The 17,697-nt window shown below is 48.4% G+C and overlaps 3 protein-coding genes across 4 annotated transcripts; 2 read left to right on the top strand and 1 right to left on the bottom strand.

Moving 5' to 3' along the window:
- Nucleotides 1–270: 270 nt before the first annotated feature.
- zbed4 (zinc finger, BED-type containing 4) lies at nt 271–6,944 on the top strand. The gene is made up of 2 exons (XM_084701340.1): nt 271–689; nt 2,034–6,944. Exon 2 carries the CDS (start codon nt 2,239–2,241, stop codon nt 6,124–6,126), a length of 3,888 nt encoding a protein of 1,295 aa, XP_084557466.1. The 5' UTR covers nt 271–689; nt 2,034–2,238; the 3' UTR covers nt 6,127–6,944.
- A 412-nt stretch (nt 6,945–7,356) lies between these two features.
- On the bottom strand, nt 7,357–11,151 carry alg12 (ALG12 alpha-1,6-mannosyltransferase). The gene is made up of 9 exons (XM_084701820.1): nt 10,952–11,151; nt 10,671–10,803; nt 10,153–10,326; nt 9,629–9,823; nt 9,197–9,299; nt 8,819–9,043; nt 8,423–8,592; nt 8,020–8,095; nt 7,357–7,919 (listed from the first exon to the last, which is right to left on the bottom strand). Exons 1-9 carry the CDS (start codon nt 11,108–11,110, stop codon nt 7,679–7,681), a joined length of 1,476 nt encoding a protein of 491 aa, XP_084557946.1. The 5' UTR covers nt 11,111–11,151; the 3' UTR covers nt 7,357–7,678.
- Nucleotides 11,152–11,414: 263 nt separating this feature from the next.
- Nucleotides 11,415–16,192, top strand: creld2 (CRELD disulfide isomerase 2). Of its 2 annotated transcripts, XR_014762493.1 has the most exons (11): nt 11,415–11,811; nt 11,997–12,079; nt 12,386–12,496; nt 12,596–12,687; nt 12,846–13,022; nt 13,144–13,242; nt 13,336–13,419; nt 13,648–13,743; nt 14,822–14,959; nt 15,591–15,657; nt 15,764–15,851. XR_014762493.1 is itself a non-coding variant. In XM_084701821.1 (10 exons), the coding sequence occupies exons 1-10, from the start codon at nt 11,680–11,682 to the stop codon at nt 15,832–15,834; spliced, it is 1,083 nt and encodes a 360-aa protein (XP_084557947.1). In that variant the 5' UTR covers nt 11,420–11,679; the 3' UTR covers nt 15,835–16,192. The 2 variants fall into 2 exon arrangements, 1 of the variants encoding a protein (XP_084557947.1); XM_084701821.1 differs by lacking the exon at nt 15,591–15,657 and having other exon boundaries at nt 11,420–11,811; nt 15,764–16,192.
- Nucleotides 16,193–17,697: the final 1,505 nt, after the last annotated feature.

Genomic DNA, 17,697 nt, shown 5'->3' with positions numbered 1-17,697 from the left:
AAATAGTAGGCTGTTTGTAGTTGAATTACAAAAACACCTTACGGTGTGTTTGTCCGTTTTTGTTGTTGTTGTTGTTGACACTTTGATCCATTCATTACTATACTATGGCGGTACACTATCGGTTAAATTTTTGTTGTACATAAATAGTGATAACCTTTAACTAAGAGTAGCCTATTTATTTATCTCAACGCAGTCTCTGGCAGTCTTTACGTTGTGAAACTGCCGCACCCTACACTGACAACTTGATCGCCCCTGTTTCAGACCCTTGGGGTCAAGAAACCCCGTTGGTAGGAGGAGAAATTTTAAGGGCAGAGATAAGGGGAAACAAATAAACAATCATGTTGGGAAATACAGAACCTCTTTATACGATCACGGGGGTAGTGTTATTAGGCGCCTGCGCCTGTAGCAATTTACAGACCTCGTCCGTAGTGTAAAGTTTACATCAAAGGAATCGTCTTTTAACCACGAGTGTTTTGTTTTGTTTTTATGACACTGTCGCCATATTGTAGCTCGTAAACCGAGTGACATCACGAAAGCGTGTTCCTTCCGTCCAACGCTGTGTGGAGCTGCTTCAGCTCTGCTGCTCGGGAGACAAAGCAACGAACTGGTCCTCCTCCGGATCAATCAAATGTGTCATATTTAACTGTTTAGTAACCGAAACCTTTTGGATTACACGCCACGACCAAATGGTACGTATGCTATGTAGCTCTAATACGATTTCGGATGGTTCGTGTTGAGACAACGTCGTCGTGAGTGCTGGACTGATTCGGTTCTCCGTGTGGTTCTTGTGTTCTCCGGCCAGGGCAGTCGGGTTCTGCCAGGTTGGCTAACGTTAGCTAAGCCATGTCCTGTACGTGTGGCCTAGTTGACCGTGTCCAGTCACTATCACTACGCGTGTGTTGCCAAAAACACCTCTACCTCGTCCCAGTATTGAGGAAGATCTGTTTGTGAAGTTTGTGCCTTCCCCAGTTATCTGTTTTTAGGTTCCCATGTGACACTTGACAGGAGATTAGCAAGCTAAGCTAGCTAGCTAACTACGTGCGTGTTTGTTGTTGTGTGTAGACCGCTAGTAGTAGTAGCGTAGCTAGGTCAGGGGTTAGCTATAGGCTAGGAGTCTTTCTAATGTCACTACCGCCCCTACCAAGCAATGCAATTTGTATGAAAGAAACTAGTCACTGATATTATATAATTTATGAAAGGTTACAGTAAAATGTGTACAGCGCCACCATATATTATCCGGTATTGTGTCCTTATCCAATCAGTATAACCTTATAACCCGAAGTCATTTAAGGTAGTTGTAGCTTGCTAGCTAGTGGACTAGCCACTTGCTGTCCCGTCGAAAGCTAGCTAGTCAAACCCGGAAAAGTTCAAAGCTGTGTCTTTGCTATTAATTCAGAGAAAGACCTTAGTTTCTATTCAGCGTTTTTGCTAATTGTAGACCTGTCTACTACACGAATCATTAACGTATCCTCATTCACCCTCAATTTCAATCTTAAGTGTTAGACTGTGCCGTGGTAGTTGGACTACTATAATCAAAATCTATTTTGATTATTAAGACCCCTTTTTAAGTTCCGGCTTATGTCGCCAAGTCATATTATAAAATGAAGTGGTTATCGGGATTATTTTTTAAATTAATTATTCTACGGGAAAAGTCTATCTTAGACAAAAGATGGTATAAATGTTTGGCTGGTATAAATCTTGTCTAAATTTCCTTCACCTCGTGTATTTTTATGAAAACACTTAAACTAACATAGCTAGTAGCCTAGTAATGCGTCTCAGTGGTTTTGGCTATTCGGTGTGGTATGTTTGTCCATTTATCCCAGCCTGAACTGAATAGCAAACAGACATGCTGTGAATGTTTAAAGTTTTTATGAATGAACTAAACACAAGTATTATTTTGACTTGGACTTTCAAAAATACAAATTGCCAAATTTCAAAGTTCTCTTTTTCACTCTGAACTCCTTCTCTCTGCCCCTCCCCCCTCCACTCTCTATCTCGCTCTACCCCTCCCTTCTCTCTCCTTCTCTCTCCAGATCCAAGCAGTGGGATCCAGCAGGGCATCATTAAATGGAGGACATGCACGCACCATCTGATCTACACATAAAAACACTGATGGCCGAACTTGCCTGAGCAACACCCATGACCCATAAAACACTTACAAACTGCCTTTGATAGCCAAACCAGACGTTCTCCCCGTCCCCCTCCACCCAACCCTGCTGAACTCCCCGGTCTGCCAAGATGGATGGCCAAGATGGCGTCTCCCGCGATGGGGAGGACATGGAAGCGAGCCCAGAGCCAGAGGGCAGCGTGGAGAGCAGGAGAAGAGAAGCGACCGGAACCTGTCTGAAAATCGAAGGCCAGGACGGCTACGTGTTTAAATCCTACAGCTTGACCCCTCGGGACCCCGCAGAGGTCAAACCATCCCCCCTTGGACTCCCTGCAGCACAGACAGGTCTCCCCTCGCCACCTGGCCCCCCCTCGCCACCTGGCCCCCCCTCGCCACCTGGCCCCCCCTCGCCACCTGGCCCCCCCTCGCCACCTAGGGCCCCTGCTCAGGGGGGGCCTTCAGATGAGGAACCCCCTCAGGTTGATCTGCAGGTATCAGTGTCAGACACAGTGTCAGACAAGGCGACAGAGGCTGCTGCTCCTTCACACGTCCTGAAAACGTCGATGGAGATAAAGGAGGAGGATCCGGATGAACATATCCAGGAGGAGGGGGAGGGGGGTCAGAACGGAACAGGGGAGGAGGGGGGTCAGAACGGAACAGGGGAGGACGGCGTCCGAGACGAAGGCTTATCTTTCGACAGCTCGTCGGGTCCCTTTGCAACAAGAGACACAGACGATTACAGTAATCTGATGAGTGGGTACACGAGTACCCTGTACGACGTTGCCATGGACGCGGTTACCCAAAGCCTCCTCTCATCCATGAGGAGCCCCGCCAACCCCAGAAAAAAATCTCCCGCCTGGAACCATTTTTGTATCTCCCCACGCGACAGCACCAAAGCAATCTGTATGTACTGTATGAAAGAGTTCAGCCGAGGGAAAAACGAGAAAGACCTGAGCACCAGCTGTCTGATGAGACACGTGAGAAGGGCTCACCCCACTGTGCTTCTGCAGGACGGCGACTCCATCTCCTCCTCCAACCACCTGACCAATCCCCTCGCCGCCTCTCTATTACCTCCCTCAAACTCACCAAAAAACGGAGATCTCCCGGCAGCTAACTCGACCCCCTCTCAGAGCCACGCGTCGCCCTCCACCTCCTCTGCGGAGGGCTCAGACACGTCGTCCAAAGACGCGTTACCAAAACTCGAACCAAAACTAGAACAGTGCGCCAAAAACGTCTCTGCTGCAGTTTCACCGTTGCCACACACCGATAGCCACGGGGACGAGGCGATGGACATGGCGACTGAAGCCTTCCAGCCTTCTGCAGCCAAAAGCTCCAGCTCTCGGCGGAGGTCGGCCGTTTGGAAACACTTCTACCTGTCCCCGGCAGACAGCTCCAAAGCAGTGTGCATCCACTGCATGAACGAGTTCAGCCGCGGAAAGAACGGGAAGGACTTGGGCACCAGCTGCTTGATCCGACACATGTGGAGGGCCCACAAGGACATTGTCATCGAGGAAAACGGACAGGGCTCCAATATCCCTCCGCCCTACACCTACCCACCCACGCTCCTGTCCCGAACGCAGACACAGGATCCCGTGGAGATTAAAAAAGAGTCTCCCCTCCCCCCGTCCTCGCCGGACACCATATCAGACGAAGTGCCCCGTCAGGCAGACGACAACATGGAAGTGAAAGAGGAGTCGGAGGATGTTGTCAACCTATCAGGGCAGGAGTCTTCCCTCAACCTGTCCTTTAAAGGACTCCAAGGGGACGAATCCCTTCTCCCCTCATCGCCATTCGACCTCTCTGAAGGCTCCAGCCTCAATCCGGACCAAAGTTCGGTTTTCCAGCAAAACAAAAAGATCATGAAGCGTGTCAAGTCGGAGGTGTGGCACCACTTCATAGTGTCTCCGGTGGACCAGCTCAAGGCCTTGTGCCGGTACTGCCCCTGCGTCATCAGCAGGGGGAAACGCGGAGACTTCGGGACCAGCTGCCTGATGAGGCATCTAATGAGGCGTCACCCCGACGTCCTCAAAAACCAAAAAAACCCAGAGGAGCCCTCCTCTCATCCGTACGCCTCTGCCGGCGCCCACGCAGTCTCACCCAAAGAGACCGAAAGAAACCCAGCTGTTGAAAAAAAGACACTGGCTCTGCCAGTGTTCAGTAAAAAGACGTCAAAACTGTGGAACCATTTCTCCATATCCCCTTCCGATCCCACCAAGGTGGTTTGTTTGCACTGTAGCCGCACAATTAGCCGAGGGAAAAAAACAACAAACCTCGGCACCAGCTGCCTCTTCAGGCACATGCAGAGATTTCACGAACACGTTCTTGAAAGCAACAAAAATAACTCAGGTGATGCGCTGTCTGCTGAATTTCACGTCAAACAAGAGCTCATGGATGCCACGCCCGCGTATGAGGACAACGGTGAGAAGTTTGACGAGTTCCACCCGGTTGCCAAAAAAATCACCACGCTCATTGCAGAAATGCTTGCACTGGATCTTCAACCGTCAGCCCTGGTGGAGAACGCCGGCCTGAACCGGCTACTGGAATACCTCCAGCCTCAGTATTCCCTGCCGTCCTCCTCCTTCTTCACCAGCACTGCCATACCCGACATGTACGAGAGGGTGAAGGAGGTCGTTCTCACTCACCTGAAGGAGGCGGAAAGCAGCGTCGTCCATTTCACAACCAGCGTCTGGGTCAGCAGTCAGACCAGGGAGTATCTGACTCTCACGGCCCACTGGGCATGTTACGAGTCCAGCGTCCGTCCCCAGGCTCAGGACTTCCACTGCTCTGCTCTCCTTAGCGTCTCGCTCATCGACGGCGACCGCGACTCCCTGAGGATCCAGAAGCAGCTGGAATACCTCTGGGACACCTGGGTCACCTCCTCTGGGCTCAAGAAAGGATTCACGGTGACCGACGACAACGCCGTCCGCATCGTCCTGGAGGACGCGGAGCACGAGACCGTGCAGTGTTTTGGCCACACCGTGGACCTCATCGTGAACGAAGCCATAAAGAGCCAGAGAATGGTTCAGAACCTGCTGAGCATCGCGAGGAAGATCTGCGAGCGCGTGCAGCGCTCGGCCAAAGCCAAGGAGAAGCTGTCCCAGCTGCAGCAGGTCTACCAGCTCCCTGAGAACCAGCTGGTCCAGGACGTGCCGTCCAAGTGGAGGACCTCCTTCATCATGCTGGAGCGCCTAGTGGAGCAGAAGAAGGTCATCGACGAGATGTCCATCGAGTGCAATTTCAGGGAAATGATCAGCTGCGACCAGTGGGAGGTGATGCAGTCCGTCTGCAACGCGTTAAAACCCTTCGATGTGGCCTGCAGTGAGATGTGCAGCCGCACGGCCACGCTGGGGCAAGTCATACCACTGATCCACATCCTCAACAGGAAGATAGACATGCTCTTCGACGAGACGATGGGCATCGACAACATGTTGAAGTCCCTGAAGGACTCCATGGTCAGCAGGATGTCCTCGACACTACAAGACCCACGATACACCTGGGCCACCATGCTGGATCCCCGCTACAAAACTTCCTTGTTCACGGAGGAAGAGGCGGAGCAATGCAAACAAGAGCTAATCAGAGAGCTTGAGGTGTCCCTTTCTACCTCGACCGGAACCAAGACGTTGTCCAACGGCTGCAGCGAAGGCCGTACTTCGCCCGACAGCTCCCCTTCAAACAAGGACAACCTCTGGTCTCTCATGAAAGACATCAGGCACAAGATTAAGCAAGAGGAGAGGCCCAAGTCCTCTGAGCTGGCCGTCCTGGAGTATCTGGAAGAGGACATACTGGATCAAAGCTGTGACCCCCTCGACTATTGGAACCTTAAAAAGTTCCAGTGGCCGGATCTTGCCAAAGTGGCCGTGCGCTATGTGGGCTGCCCGCCCAGCATCGTCCCGGCAGAGACCCTGTTCAGCACTGCCACCGTGAACTGTGCCCTGAACCAGCCCAGGCCGTTGCTAGACAACATGGAGGGCCTCCTCTTTCTCAAGGTCAACCTCCCTTTGATTTATTTTCAATACTGATAAAGAACCGTTGCTTAAAAATGTCAAGGACCAAATGACAGAAAACTGTTGAATGCGGCCCTTTTTCTTTTTTTACACAAAAGAGAACAAAATGTAAACACTGCTGGGTTCATCCGACACAAACAAGGATTTGAACTTTTGTTTTTAGCTGAACTGCATTTGTGTGTACTACTGTCAACACTGAGCTACTCGTCAGACTCAGTTATTCAGGAAGGGAGGGGTTGTTTAGCTGTAGGGTTTGTTGATATTTGTTGCTGTACATTATTTTTTTTTATGTCTACGTTTGTGTGTCTCTCTCCTTGTGCCTTATACAAACTACTTCAGGTCAAAATGCTGTAAATATTTTTTACGATGCGCAAATCATGTCATAAGTCCTTCTGATTACACAATGACTTAAAATAGAAATGAAATTCTGTTTTCTAAGTGAAAACATGGCGCAAAATACAAATGCTGTGATTGAAAGATAATGTTTTAAGTTTATTGTTATTTAATTATCTCGTGAACATGTGGCTCATGGTACTGTCAATATAGAAATAGTTTTTTTTTTTACTTGCTGAATTTTCTCTTAAAAGATTATGTAAGATATTGCTGTATTTTCGCAACAAGCAGTTTTGTTTGAAATATACAAGTTGTCTCTGAAGCACAATTTTAAGTTTATTACCAAGGGATTAAATTATGTTTTTTTTGTCAAGTTGAAATATTGTACTGTACATTTTTATAAATAATGATTCTGAGCTTAATTTGATACATGTGTAAGCATTGTGAATGGAGCCAGGCAAATCTTGTGGTCATTTGTAAATAAAGGTTTTCCTAAAGTATATTTGTTAATGTTGTCTTAAAAAAAAAGTGCTGTATGCTACAGCCAGAAGGTAAGGGGGGAGAAGAGGGTGTGTGTGTGTGTGTGAAAGAGAGAGGGGGGAGGGTGTGTGTGAAAGAGAGAGGGGGGAGGGTGTGTGTGCGCGCGAGAGGGGGGAGGGTGTGTGAGAGGGGAAGGATGTGTGTGTGAGAGAGGGGGGAGGGTGTGTGTTTGAGAGAGAGGGGGGAGGGCAGGTGTCTGTTTCAGACCAACAGAACAGTGTAGGTCAGTTCTACAGGAAGGCTTGGTGTGGTTAAAGCACACTACCAGCACACTATTCCTGTTCTCTGCTTCAGACCCCTTCAGAGGACAAGTACAGCTCACTGGTTCAATCCTTCAAATCCCTCCTGTATGAAATTAATACATGAAACATGTTCTCATGAAACTTTGCCTTTAATTATGATGTTCTTGACATGCATCAACACAAAGACAATCCCACCACCTGAGAACATGAACACAGATTTGGTCCTGGTTTGCACATGGCTGACAGGGTTAGAACAGGAACTGCATGTAAACCTGTGAGACTAGTTTGTGTTGTACTGACAGGTGGAGAGAGATCAAAACAGGTGAGACCACCTAGAAGATCCACACCCAAGCATGACTCCACCTACAACTAGGTCAACTATGCTTCTGGTCACCATACAAAAAACTACAAATACCCCCCCAAAAGAACTACAAACCCACAATCCTCACACATCATCCGGTTCTCCCAGGGTTCTGTATCCTCTCCATTAAGACGACTTTGTTCTCTAGCACTATGCTGACAGGAGGGAACTGGAGGAGGGAGAGCTGTGTTCTGCTGTAGCCCTGGGTGTAGGACACAGCCCTGTGAGTGTCTCTGAGCTGGGCCATCTTAGTGCTGTTCACCTCCATCAGCAGATGGGTGTACAACCTCATGTCAGGATGGCCCGGCATTAGGTCCTCTCTCTTGTCATACCTCAAGAGGAAAAGAGGAAGGAACACTCGGAATGAGTTGAATGCGACACACAATAGCTTTAGAACACCCAGGCTCGGGGGTTCCATTCTAGAACACTCACCTCCAGTTGGGGTTCTGTTCCAGGAAGCGTGAGATTCCTGTCTCAGCTGCGTAGGAGTCAACATGGACCACAACATCTAGACAGTGGGGGGGGGGGGGGGAGGAGGGAAGTAGACCACAATACCTAAAACAGCTGTAATAGTTATGAACAGAAATAAACCTTGTTTGTTCATTGGTATGCATGTTGTGTCTAATCATGTGTTCAGTGTCTCTAGTATGTATTTGTACTGTACTGTGTTTCTACAGACTATCTCTCAGTGAAGTATTGCATGTCTACCATAGTAACAACGTATGAATATGACAGACATTTCCTCGAAAACAACACACACAGGAAGGATTTGAACCTGCAACCTCATGATCTAAAGTCAAGCATGTAATGCTGTAACCCCTGATCCTGGCTCCACCTGTGCTAGCGGGCAGCGTGGCGTGCATCTCCAGCAGGGCGTGGCCTCCGGGGTAGTTGTGGCGCGAGGCGTACAGGGATACACCAGAGTACAGCACGTTGACCAGCAGGTGGCCCACCACTACGCCAGAGCCCAGCTTGAACACCCATGACTTGTGGTAGTTGTTCAAGCTGCAGAGGGAGGAACACAAGCATGGCTTTATTCAGCACATTACACGGGGGGGATTTCAACCTGAACATTTAGACAACACAATGTTTCTCTCAGAGCAACACGCCTCCCACGCACACCCAAACACCTACAGTCATACACACACACACACACACGCTCAGACACACACCCACCTACACCCCCACACACACACACACACTCTTCCAGCCTGGTGGCAGCAACACCCACATGTAGGAGCCCCCCCTGGCAGCCAGAAGGTTGAGCAGGGGGAAGCTGTAGATGACGAAGCGGAGCTCTTTGTGGGGCAGCAGGGAGTAGAGCAGCAGGAAGCCCAGCACAGGCAGAGCCAGCAGCCCCGCCCGCCGGTCCCGCAGCCCCAGGGGCAGCAGCAGCACAGAGCTGCCCAGCGCCCGAGGCACCGCAGAGTAGAAGTACCACAGGAAGGGAGAGGTTTACTGGGGAAGAGGGTCAAGGGTCACACAGGACGGGCGGGTAGGGTTGATCAGGTGTGTTGTGTCCAGGTGTGTGTGACGAGGTGTGTGTGATGAGGTGTGTGTCCAGGTGTGTGTGTGAGCTGGTGTGTGTGGGAGGTACATGAAGGATATTCCCCAGTTGGAGCTCTTGTTGAGGACGGTGTTGTACCAGAGCACCTGACCTTCAGGCCACAGCAGCCTGCTCCAGAAGAACGAGTCTACAGCCACGCTCACCGCTGGGACACACACACACATATACACACACACATAGGGAGTCAGATGGCTGAGGGGAATGTCCCTGTACTTACTGTAAGTCGCTCTGGATAAGAGCGTCTGCTAAATGACTAAATGTAAATGTAATATACACACACATATGTATATACACAGACAGCACAACATTAGCCATGAGTCATAGCTCTTCCTGGGTGTACAAAGTAAGTGTATCTATATGTTGGTCCACTGTATCAAAGGTGAAAGGTGAACTGGGTGAAACTCTAAAGCAGTATGACGTAACAACAGTTAAGTAGCAACATGTTGTCACGGTGCGTCTCTAGGCAACGCCCACCCAGCGACATCAGGCCAGCAGGTATGGCAAGGAGGAACAGCTGCACCAAGCCCAGCTTCCTGCTCAGCAGTGACATCATCAGCATGAGACCCAGGAGGAGGCAGAGGTCAGAGCGGAACACGATGATGACCACGGCAGACAGGCCGATGAACCAGGCCAGATGCTGACCCATCCAGCTGGAAAACGCCAGCAGCACTGTTCAGGAGAGGAAGACAAGCTTTACTGGACTGATCCCACCCATTAATCACTCTGTCAATTCATCAATCAATCAAACGCAATGAATCAATCGCTGGATCTGTACAAGAGAAAGCTACTTTCTCCAGATTCTGGTTGAGTCAGTGAATGATTCAGACAGATGTCTGGTTGAGTCAGTGAATGATTCAGACGGAGATCTTTTGACTTACGTCTCCATGCAAGCAGTGTCCTATGCGACATATTTGTATGTTCGTCATGTTAATGTTGTATGTTGTGTGTCTTAACTATGGGCAGAGCGAGTCATGTTAATGCTGTGTTGTGTGTCTTACCTAGAGGCAGAGCGAACACGTTGGGGAGCGTTCTGCTGCTGTAGAACATGAGGTGGAACTGGGAGCAGCAGATCAGGCAGAACAGGCCCGCCACCGTGGAACCAAACTGCTTCCTCACCTCCCGCTGCAGTCGCCATAGCGCCCCCACAACACACAACCCCAGACACCCCCGGACTGGGAAAAACCAATGTTTACATTTAGCATACTATTCATTTATCAGACGCTTTTATTCAAAGCAACGTATGAATAGTAAATGTAAAAAACAGGATACTGCAAATGCGCCAATATCTTCAATATTTAGCAACAATAACCTCAGACTAGACAGGGAGAACGGGCTTCGTGTGTACTATACACTGATATCTGGGACTGTAGTACAGTAGATAACAGCTACTTCAGACTTGTTGATAGATATCAATCCAACGTGTATATTTTGTCCTGTCATAATTATCAGATAATAATAGGACTAAGACTAGCACGTCGACTGACTAGCCGTCGTAGGTAACAGATGTAAACTCTACCTATAAATTGTGTGGTGAACTTCGGTGCATCGAGCAGAGAGAGGACGTAAATTAACGGCGAGCAGAGCGCTGACAGAAACAGCGGTCCGAGAAAAGTTCTTGGAACCACTCCGGGAAACTCATGGTGGTCATACTGAGAAGCAGAAAAAGAAACACATCGCTTAGAGTTGAGGAGTTTAGGTCTACTGGCAGTTGGGTGTTGGTGCCATTCATTGCCTCTGTGGCAGATCTAAATGGCCTAGCAAGTTAGCTTTGTTTACAGCGAGATTTCATATCCTTACCTTTTCAAAATCGAATCTGTGATAAAGAATATCATGGACTGCTTGTAAGTTGAAACTCTCTTCGACTTTAGTGAATGGGCAAATAAATAAATGCAGGAATATAGTAGAAATGAACAATAACAGCAATGGAATGCCAGAAACATGCCTCTTTTCAGCCATGACAGGACCTGTCAGAAGCCCAACAACTTCCGGTTATTGCGGAACTAAAAACAGTGACATATAGGCAATTTGAAAATGTAAATAAATTTGGTCATTTGATAAGGGTACAGTTCCAAAAGTGTACATGCATTCATAATTATTTTTTTTTGGGGGGGGGGGAAACTCTATTTCGTTACGCTCTCTCATTTTTACACGTGGGGAAAGAAAGACGTTTGTCCCGCACGTGGCGGGATACTATTGGTCGTTAATCTAATTGATAGGTCATGATAGCGAATCGTAATAGGCCACAATTGTAATAGGAGGCTGACGCGGAAATCCAAGTGTTTTTTTTTTTTGGTCGTAAAAATAACCGGCATGTAAATATGAACATACTCTCGTCTGCATTGCGTTGTCAATGTGGACTCAGAATGATAATTTCAAACTGAATCTTACACCAACAGTTGTCTAGTTAAAGTAAAGACAGGATAGTGAGTCGGGTCGCTGTTGGTGGCTACATCTGGCGTTATTCTTGATATGATACTTCGGTTGCAGCAGTGTTACTGCTAGCTAGGAAGCTGAGATTGGACAACATGCTTTTCACCGGTTCGAAAGGGCGGCTATTTTCTTGCATAACTTTTATTTTACTGTCACAATGCACTGTAGCTAAAGATGTAAAAAGCCTCTGTTCAACCTGTAAACAGATAACCGAGAACTTCAACAAGGTAGGTATTTCCGTAGGTCACTACCAGAGTGACTATAGTTACGCCTTTTGAATGAGAACCTGAAACGCAGTGCTTTGTGCAACATTGTACTACTTTGTTAACTGCATTAGATATAATAACCTCGTAGCATCACGTGTGGTGTAACGGGAAATGTGTTACGGTTTCCTGCCCGCCCGTTTAACCAGGGGTTTGACCGGACAGCGAAGCAGAACTTCGGTGGAGGTAACACGGCCTGGGAGGAGAGGAAGTTGTCTAAATATGAGACCAGGTGAGACGTGCCCAACCACTCCCCTGTCCACACACTCGCATCCTAATCTAACCGTTTGGTATTCAGCACATGCGCACACACCGACCAGTGATGGGATGCGCATCATTAAGGGTCATTCAGTGAAGTCAAGAATCGCCTGTGCTGCTGTTCGGTGTCATGACGACCTTGTGCAAATGTCACAAAGAACCCACCTTTTAGACTTTGATCTCCCTCCCCTTTTAATTATTTTACCTTCCCTTTCTCCTTCCATCTCTCTCTCCACCTCCCTCCCTCCCTCCCTCCCTCCCTCCCTCCCTCCCTCCCCAGTGAGATCCGCCTTGTGGAGATCCTGGAGTCTCTGTGTGACAGCAGCAGCTTTGAATGTAACCACATGGTAGAGCAACACGAGGAACAGTTTGAGACCTGGTGGTTCAAGAGGTGAAGCTCTCACTCTTTCCGCCATCCACCTATTAATCAATCCAGCACTTATTCACATCTAAGGTTTGTGTATGTGTGATTTCTTCTCGCTGGACACAGGAAAGCCAAGCATCCTGACCTGTTTAAGTGGTTCTGCGTTGACACCATCACAGTCTGCTGCCCAAAAGGAACGTTTGGTCCCGACTGCAACGGTAAACAAACCATCAAACTACATTGATGCTCCTCCCTCTGCGTCTCCCCCCTCTGTCCCTCTGCGTCTCCCCCCTCTGTCCCTCTGCGTCTCCCCCCTCTCCCTCTCCCTCTCCCCCTCTTCTCTGGCCCTCATGTCTGTTGCATCCTGTGTCGTCAGCATGCGTTGGTGGTTCTGAGAGGCCTTGCCATGGCAACGGGGCGTGTGATGGCGACGGTACCCGAGGGGGCAAGGGCAAGTGCAGCTGTAACCACGGTTACCAGGGAGAGTTCTGTCTGGACTGCGTGGACGGGTTCTTCGAAGAGCTTCGCAACGACACCTTCTCTCTGTGTACAGGTAGGGTTACAACATGGTTCTGGTTTACATGTGGTCTGCTTGACGTTCATATGGTTGAGTTTCATGATGATGATGGTGGTGATGGTGATGATGGTGGTGATGGTGATGTGGTCCCTCCCAGGTTGCCATGGTTCCTGTAAGACCTGCTCTGGCCCGACCAACGACGACTGTGACGAGTGCAAGACAGGCTGGGAGGAGGACGACGAGGGCGCCTGCATTGGTGAGCCAGCCAATGACGGCAGCTTTCGACTCTTACCTGATTGGTTGGGCGTTCGTGGTCTGAGTTCCTGTTGTGACATCATGTGACCCTCAGATGTGGACGAGTGTTCTACAGACTCCGCCCCCTGCCAGGAAGAGCAGCACTGCCTGAACTCAGACGGATCGTACTCCTGCAGAGGTGAGACTGAAGCTGCCTCTACTGAAGCTGCCTCTACTGAAGCTGCCTCTACTGAAGCTGCCTCTACTGAAGCTGCCTCTACTGAAGCTGCCTCTACTGAAGCTGCCTCTACTGAAGCTGCCTCTACTGAAGCTGCCTCTACTTGCTACTTTTAAACACTGGCCTGTTCTTTTGACCTTGACGTGTGTGTGTGTGTGTGTGTGCGTGTGTGTGTGTGTGCGGTGCCAGCCTGTGACCAGGTATGCTCTGGGTGTACAGGAGAGGGTCCTGATAAGTGCAAGGCTTGTGCCAGCGGGTACCAAGACACAGAGGGCACCTGTACAGGTGAGACTATCCTCTACCTAAATACACCTGTACAGGTGAGACTATCCTCTACCTAAATACACCTGTACAGGTGAGACTATCCTCTACCTAAATACACCTGTACAGGTGAGACTATCCTCTACCTAAATACACCTGTACAGGTGAGACTATCCTCTACCTAAATACACCTGTACAGGTGAGACTATCCTCTACCTAAATATACCTGTACAGGTGAGACTATCCTCTACCTAAATACACCTGTACAGGTGAGACTATCCTCTACCTAAATACACCTGTACAGGTGAGACTATCCTCTACCTAAATACACCTGTACAGGTGAGACTATCCTCTACCTAAATACACCTGTACAGGTGAGACTATCCTCTACCTAAATACACCTGTACAGGTGAGACTATCCTCTACCTAAATACACCTGTACAGGTGAGACTATCCTCTACCTAAATACACCTGTACAGGTGAGACTATCCTCTACCTAAATACACCTGTACAGGTGAGACTATCCTCTACCTAAATACACCTGTACAGGTGAGACTATCCTCTACCTAAATACACCTGTACAGGTGAGACTATCCTCTACCTAAATACACCTGTACAGGTGAGACTATCCTCTACCTAAATATACCTGTACAGGTGAGACTATCCTCTACCTAAATACACCTGTACAGGTGAGACTATCCTCTACCTAAATACACCTGTACAGGTGAGACTATCCTCTACCTAAATACACCTGTACAGGTGAGACTATCCTCTACCTAAATACACCTGTACAGGTGAGACTATCCTCTACCTAAATACACCTGTACAGGTGAGACTATCCTCTACCTAAATACACCTGTACAGGTGAGACTATCCTCTACCTAAATACACCTGTACAGGTGAGACTATCCTCTACCTAAATACACCTGTACAGGTGAGACTATCCTCTACCTAAATACACCTGTACAGGTGAGACTATCCTCTACCTAAATACACCTGTACAGGTGAGACTATCCTCTACCTAAATACACCTGTACAGGTGAGACTATCCTCTACCTAAATACACCTGTACAGGTGAGACTATCCTCTGTCCTTTAAACAGATGTGGACGAGTGTTCCCAGCCGGAGGCAGTGTGTCCGGAGGAGCAGCGGTGTGTGAACACCAGGGGGAGCTACTCCTGCCACTGCCTAGAGGGCTTCCAGGAACAGGAAGGAGCCTGCATCAAAACACCTGAACCAGGTAGCTAGCGACCTCTGTTAGTTAGCGACCCCGTTCTCTGTTAGCTAGCTACCCCATTCTCTATTTGCTAGCTACCCCATACTCTGTTAGCTAGCTACCCCATTCTCTGTTAGCTAGCTACCCCATACTCTGTTAGCATAGCCAGGTTGCCATGGTACGTGTTTGGTTACCTTAGTTGATGGGTATAGCTCAGTGGAAGAGCATTTGACTGTGGATCAAGAGCTCGTACTATTTTTTACTTGTTACCAGAATTGTGCAGTAGGGTTATAGGCAGGGGCGGACTGGCTATCGGGGATACCAGGGGAATCCCCAGTGGGCCGATGGGGTTGTGATGGTCCAAAACACCGTCCCACTTCCATCACCAACTGGCCCCTCTGACATCGCCGGCACCTCTAACTATTTTCCATATTACACAGCTTGAACACGTATAAATTGCTCTACGCCGGATTGAAATCACTGACTGAGTTTTATACTGCAATCTGTATTCACACTCATGGTACCTAAAAAAATTTTACTGTCTTCTGAAATGTGTTCTTACGGACTTCGGACGTTCAACGTAAGAAAAATATATATTATGTAATTTCTTTGTAATCATCAAAAATAATGTTAAGTGTATGGGTATTTTTCCAAGTAGGCCACTGACTGGTGGATCCGTGCGATGTACTGAGAGGGCAACGCGCCATGTACTGAGTGGGCAGGTCTGACAGTAACTCCCGGGTCACTTTTCCCCCCCAGTCCGCCCCTGGTTATAGGAGGCTGTATGTATGTGGACTAAAAGTATTCTGTACTTTTCTACCTCAAAAGTTGAAGAGGGGGAAGAGGAGGAGCCAGCAAATGAGACCGCCAATCACCCAGAGGGACACGAGGACCTTTGACCCTGAGAGGACCAATGGGAGCAAACCAGAAAAGAACTTTAGGGAGTTACTATTGGTTGACAAATCACAGCAGGAAGTCTGAGCCCTCTCCTCATGAACCAAACGCTCTAACTTCCCTGTACTGTCCCTGAGGAGGGACTTGGAGCGTGAACACAGACACAGGCTCACTGAGGCTGAGAAACACCCACAGACATTTTCATGTTCAAGAAACATAAGTATTAGTTTATTCAATCATTGCTGGTTTTTGTCATGATTATTTCTCCTATGTTTTGATTATGATGTAAAATGATGTCTGGTTTTAAAAATAAATAAATAACATTCAGGAAATGATTCAATAAAATTGGAAGAAAGAAAGAGAGTTTGTTTAGATGTTTGATTTTTATCATCATCAGAATAATAGTTATTCTGTATGTAATAAGGCCTCTAGGGGGCAATCTATACCAGGATTCTTTTTTTACGGCTGCAGTGCCTATTGTTGACCACACAGTGGTGCTGTAATCACACAAAACACAGACCATGAGCCGTTGCGACTGGATGCGTTTATGAAACTCTGGGGGGGGGGGGGGGGGGTATTCCATCAATGTCGCTAACGAAAGCCACGCTTACACGAAGCTTTAAAATAAAAGGGAAATAATCCAATGATTACTATTCTGACCGACAGTGTATGGACAGCTTCCCCATAACCTAAATGCACACCTGTACATTTAGGGTAAGGAACGATTTCCAATGAACATACTCTGCCTTCACAAGTACAGATGCAGCCCCATGGTTTGCGGGCAAAAATGTTTTGCAGGCTGAAATGTACTCGACGGAACTGTCTTTAGACATTTCTGTTTCCGCCTGTTTGAAATTATTTGCAACACAACTTAATATAGCTCGACATTTAGCTCGACTTTTAGCCTGACACTGAGCAAGCTAGTTCAGAAGTATAAGTTACCTTGGTTACTTAGCTAGAACTAGAATAAGCCTTTTTAATGGAACAGAACTGTCGCTGAAGTAAGCAAGACTTCAAAATGAGCCTGGCTTTTCCTTAACCTACGTTGATGGAACACCCCCCTGTTCTCATCAAACACACTTTCCTGGGGAAAACCTACCTTTCATCCACCTAGGAGGACGGTGTCTGTGAGAGAGAGTAGAGAAGGAAGAAGAGGGGGGAGGAGGGGGGGAGGGAGGGAGGGAATCTGTCTCCTGGTTCCTGTCTGTTCCAGTAACCTGCTTCTGACTGTAATCATGCTGGCTGAGTTCCTCAGGGATGAAGTCAGTTGTGTGTGTGTGTTTGTGTGTATCTGTGAGTGTGTGTCTTCAGCTGTTTTGAATCCTGCTTAAGCAGGTCTTCTAAAGAGATGGAGTGGAGAGAGGGGGAAGAGAGGAGGAGGGAGAAGGGAGGAGAGGGAGAGGGGGAAGGGAGGAGAGGGAGAGGGAGAAGAGAAGGAGGAGAGGAGGAGGGAGAAGAGAAGGAGGAGAGGTGTGAAGCCAGTCTGAACCTGTCTAGACCAGCTCTGCTCTCCCCCGATAATAACAGTCTCCCTCCTCCCTCCACTCATCTGTCTAGGTCGTCAAGACTACCACCCCCCCCTCCCCGCACACACACACACACACACACCTCTGTGTCCTGCGCTGTGGTACCCCAGGGTCTACGAGAGTGATGTCACAGCAAGCTTCAGAACGCAGGAACATGCAAGGTCTGTAAAACAGCAGCAGCCATATTGATACCACCCTTGACAGATTGTTGTGTTTGAATTATGAATCTTTTCCATGTGAGTCAGCACATTCATACCAGCCTGGAGGTCTCTCTCGACATCACACACACACTGGACTGGGCCGCTGTGTGTGTGTGTGTGTGTGTGTGTGTGTGTGTGTGTG

This window comes from Hypomesus nipponensis, chromosome 7 (genome assembly GCF_054491055.1).
Source record: "Hypomesus nipponensis isolate SF chromosome 7, ASM5449105v1, whole genome shotgun sequence".
NCBI classification, from domain to species: domain Eukaryota; kingdom Metazoa; phylum Chordata; class Actinopteri; order Osmeriformes; family Osmeridae; genus Hypomesus; species Hypomesus nipponensis.
The sequence above is the reverse complement of the archived record's forward strand: the minus strand, read 5'-3'. Positions and strand labels throughout refer to the sequence as shown.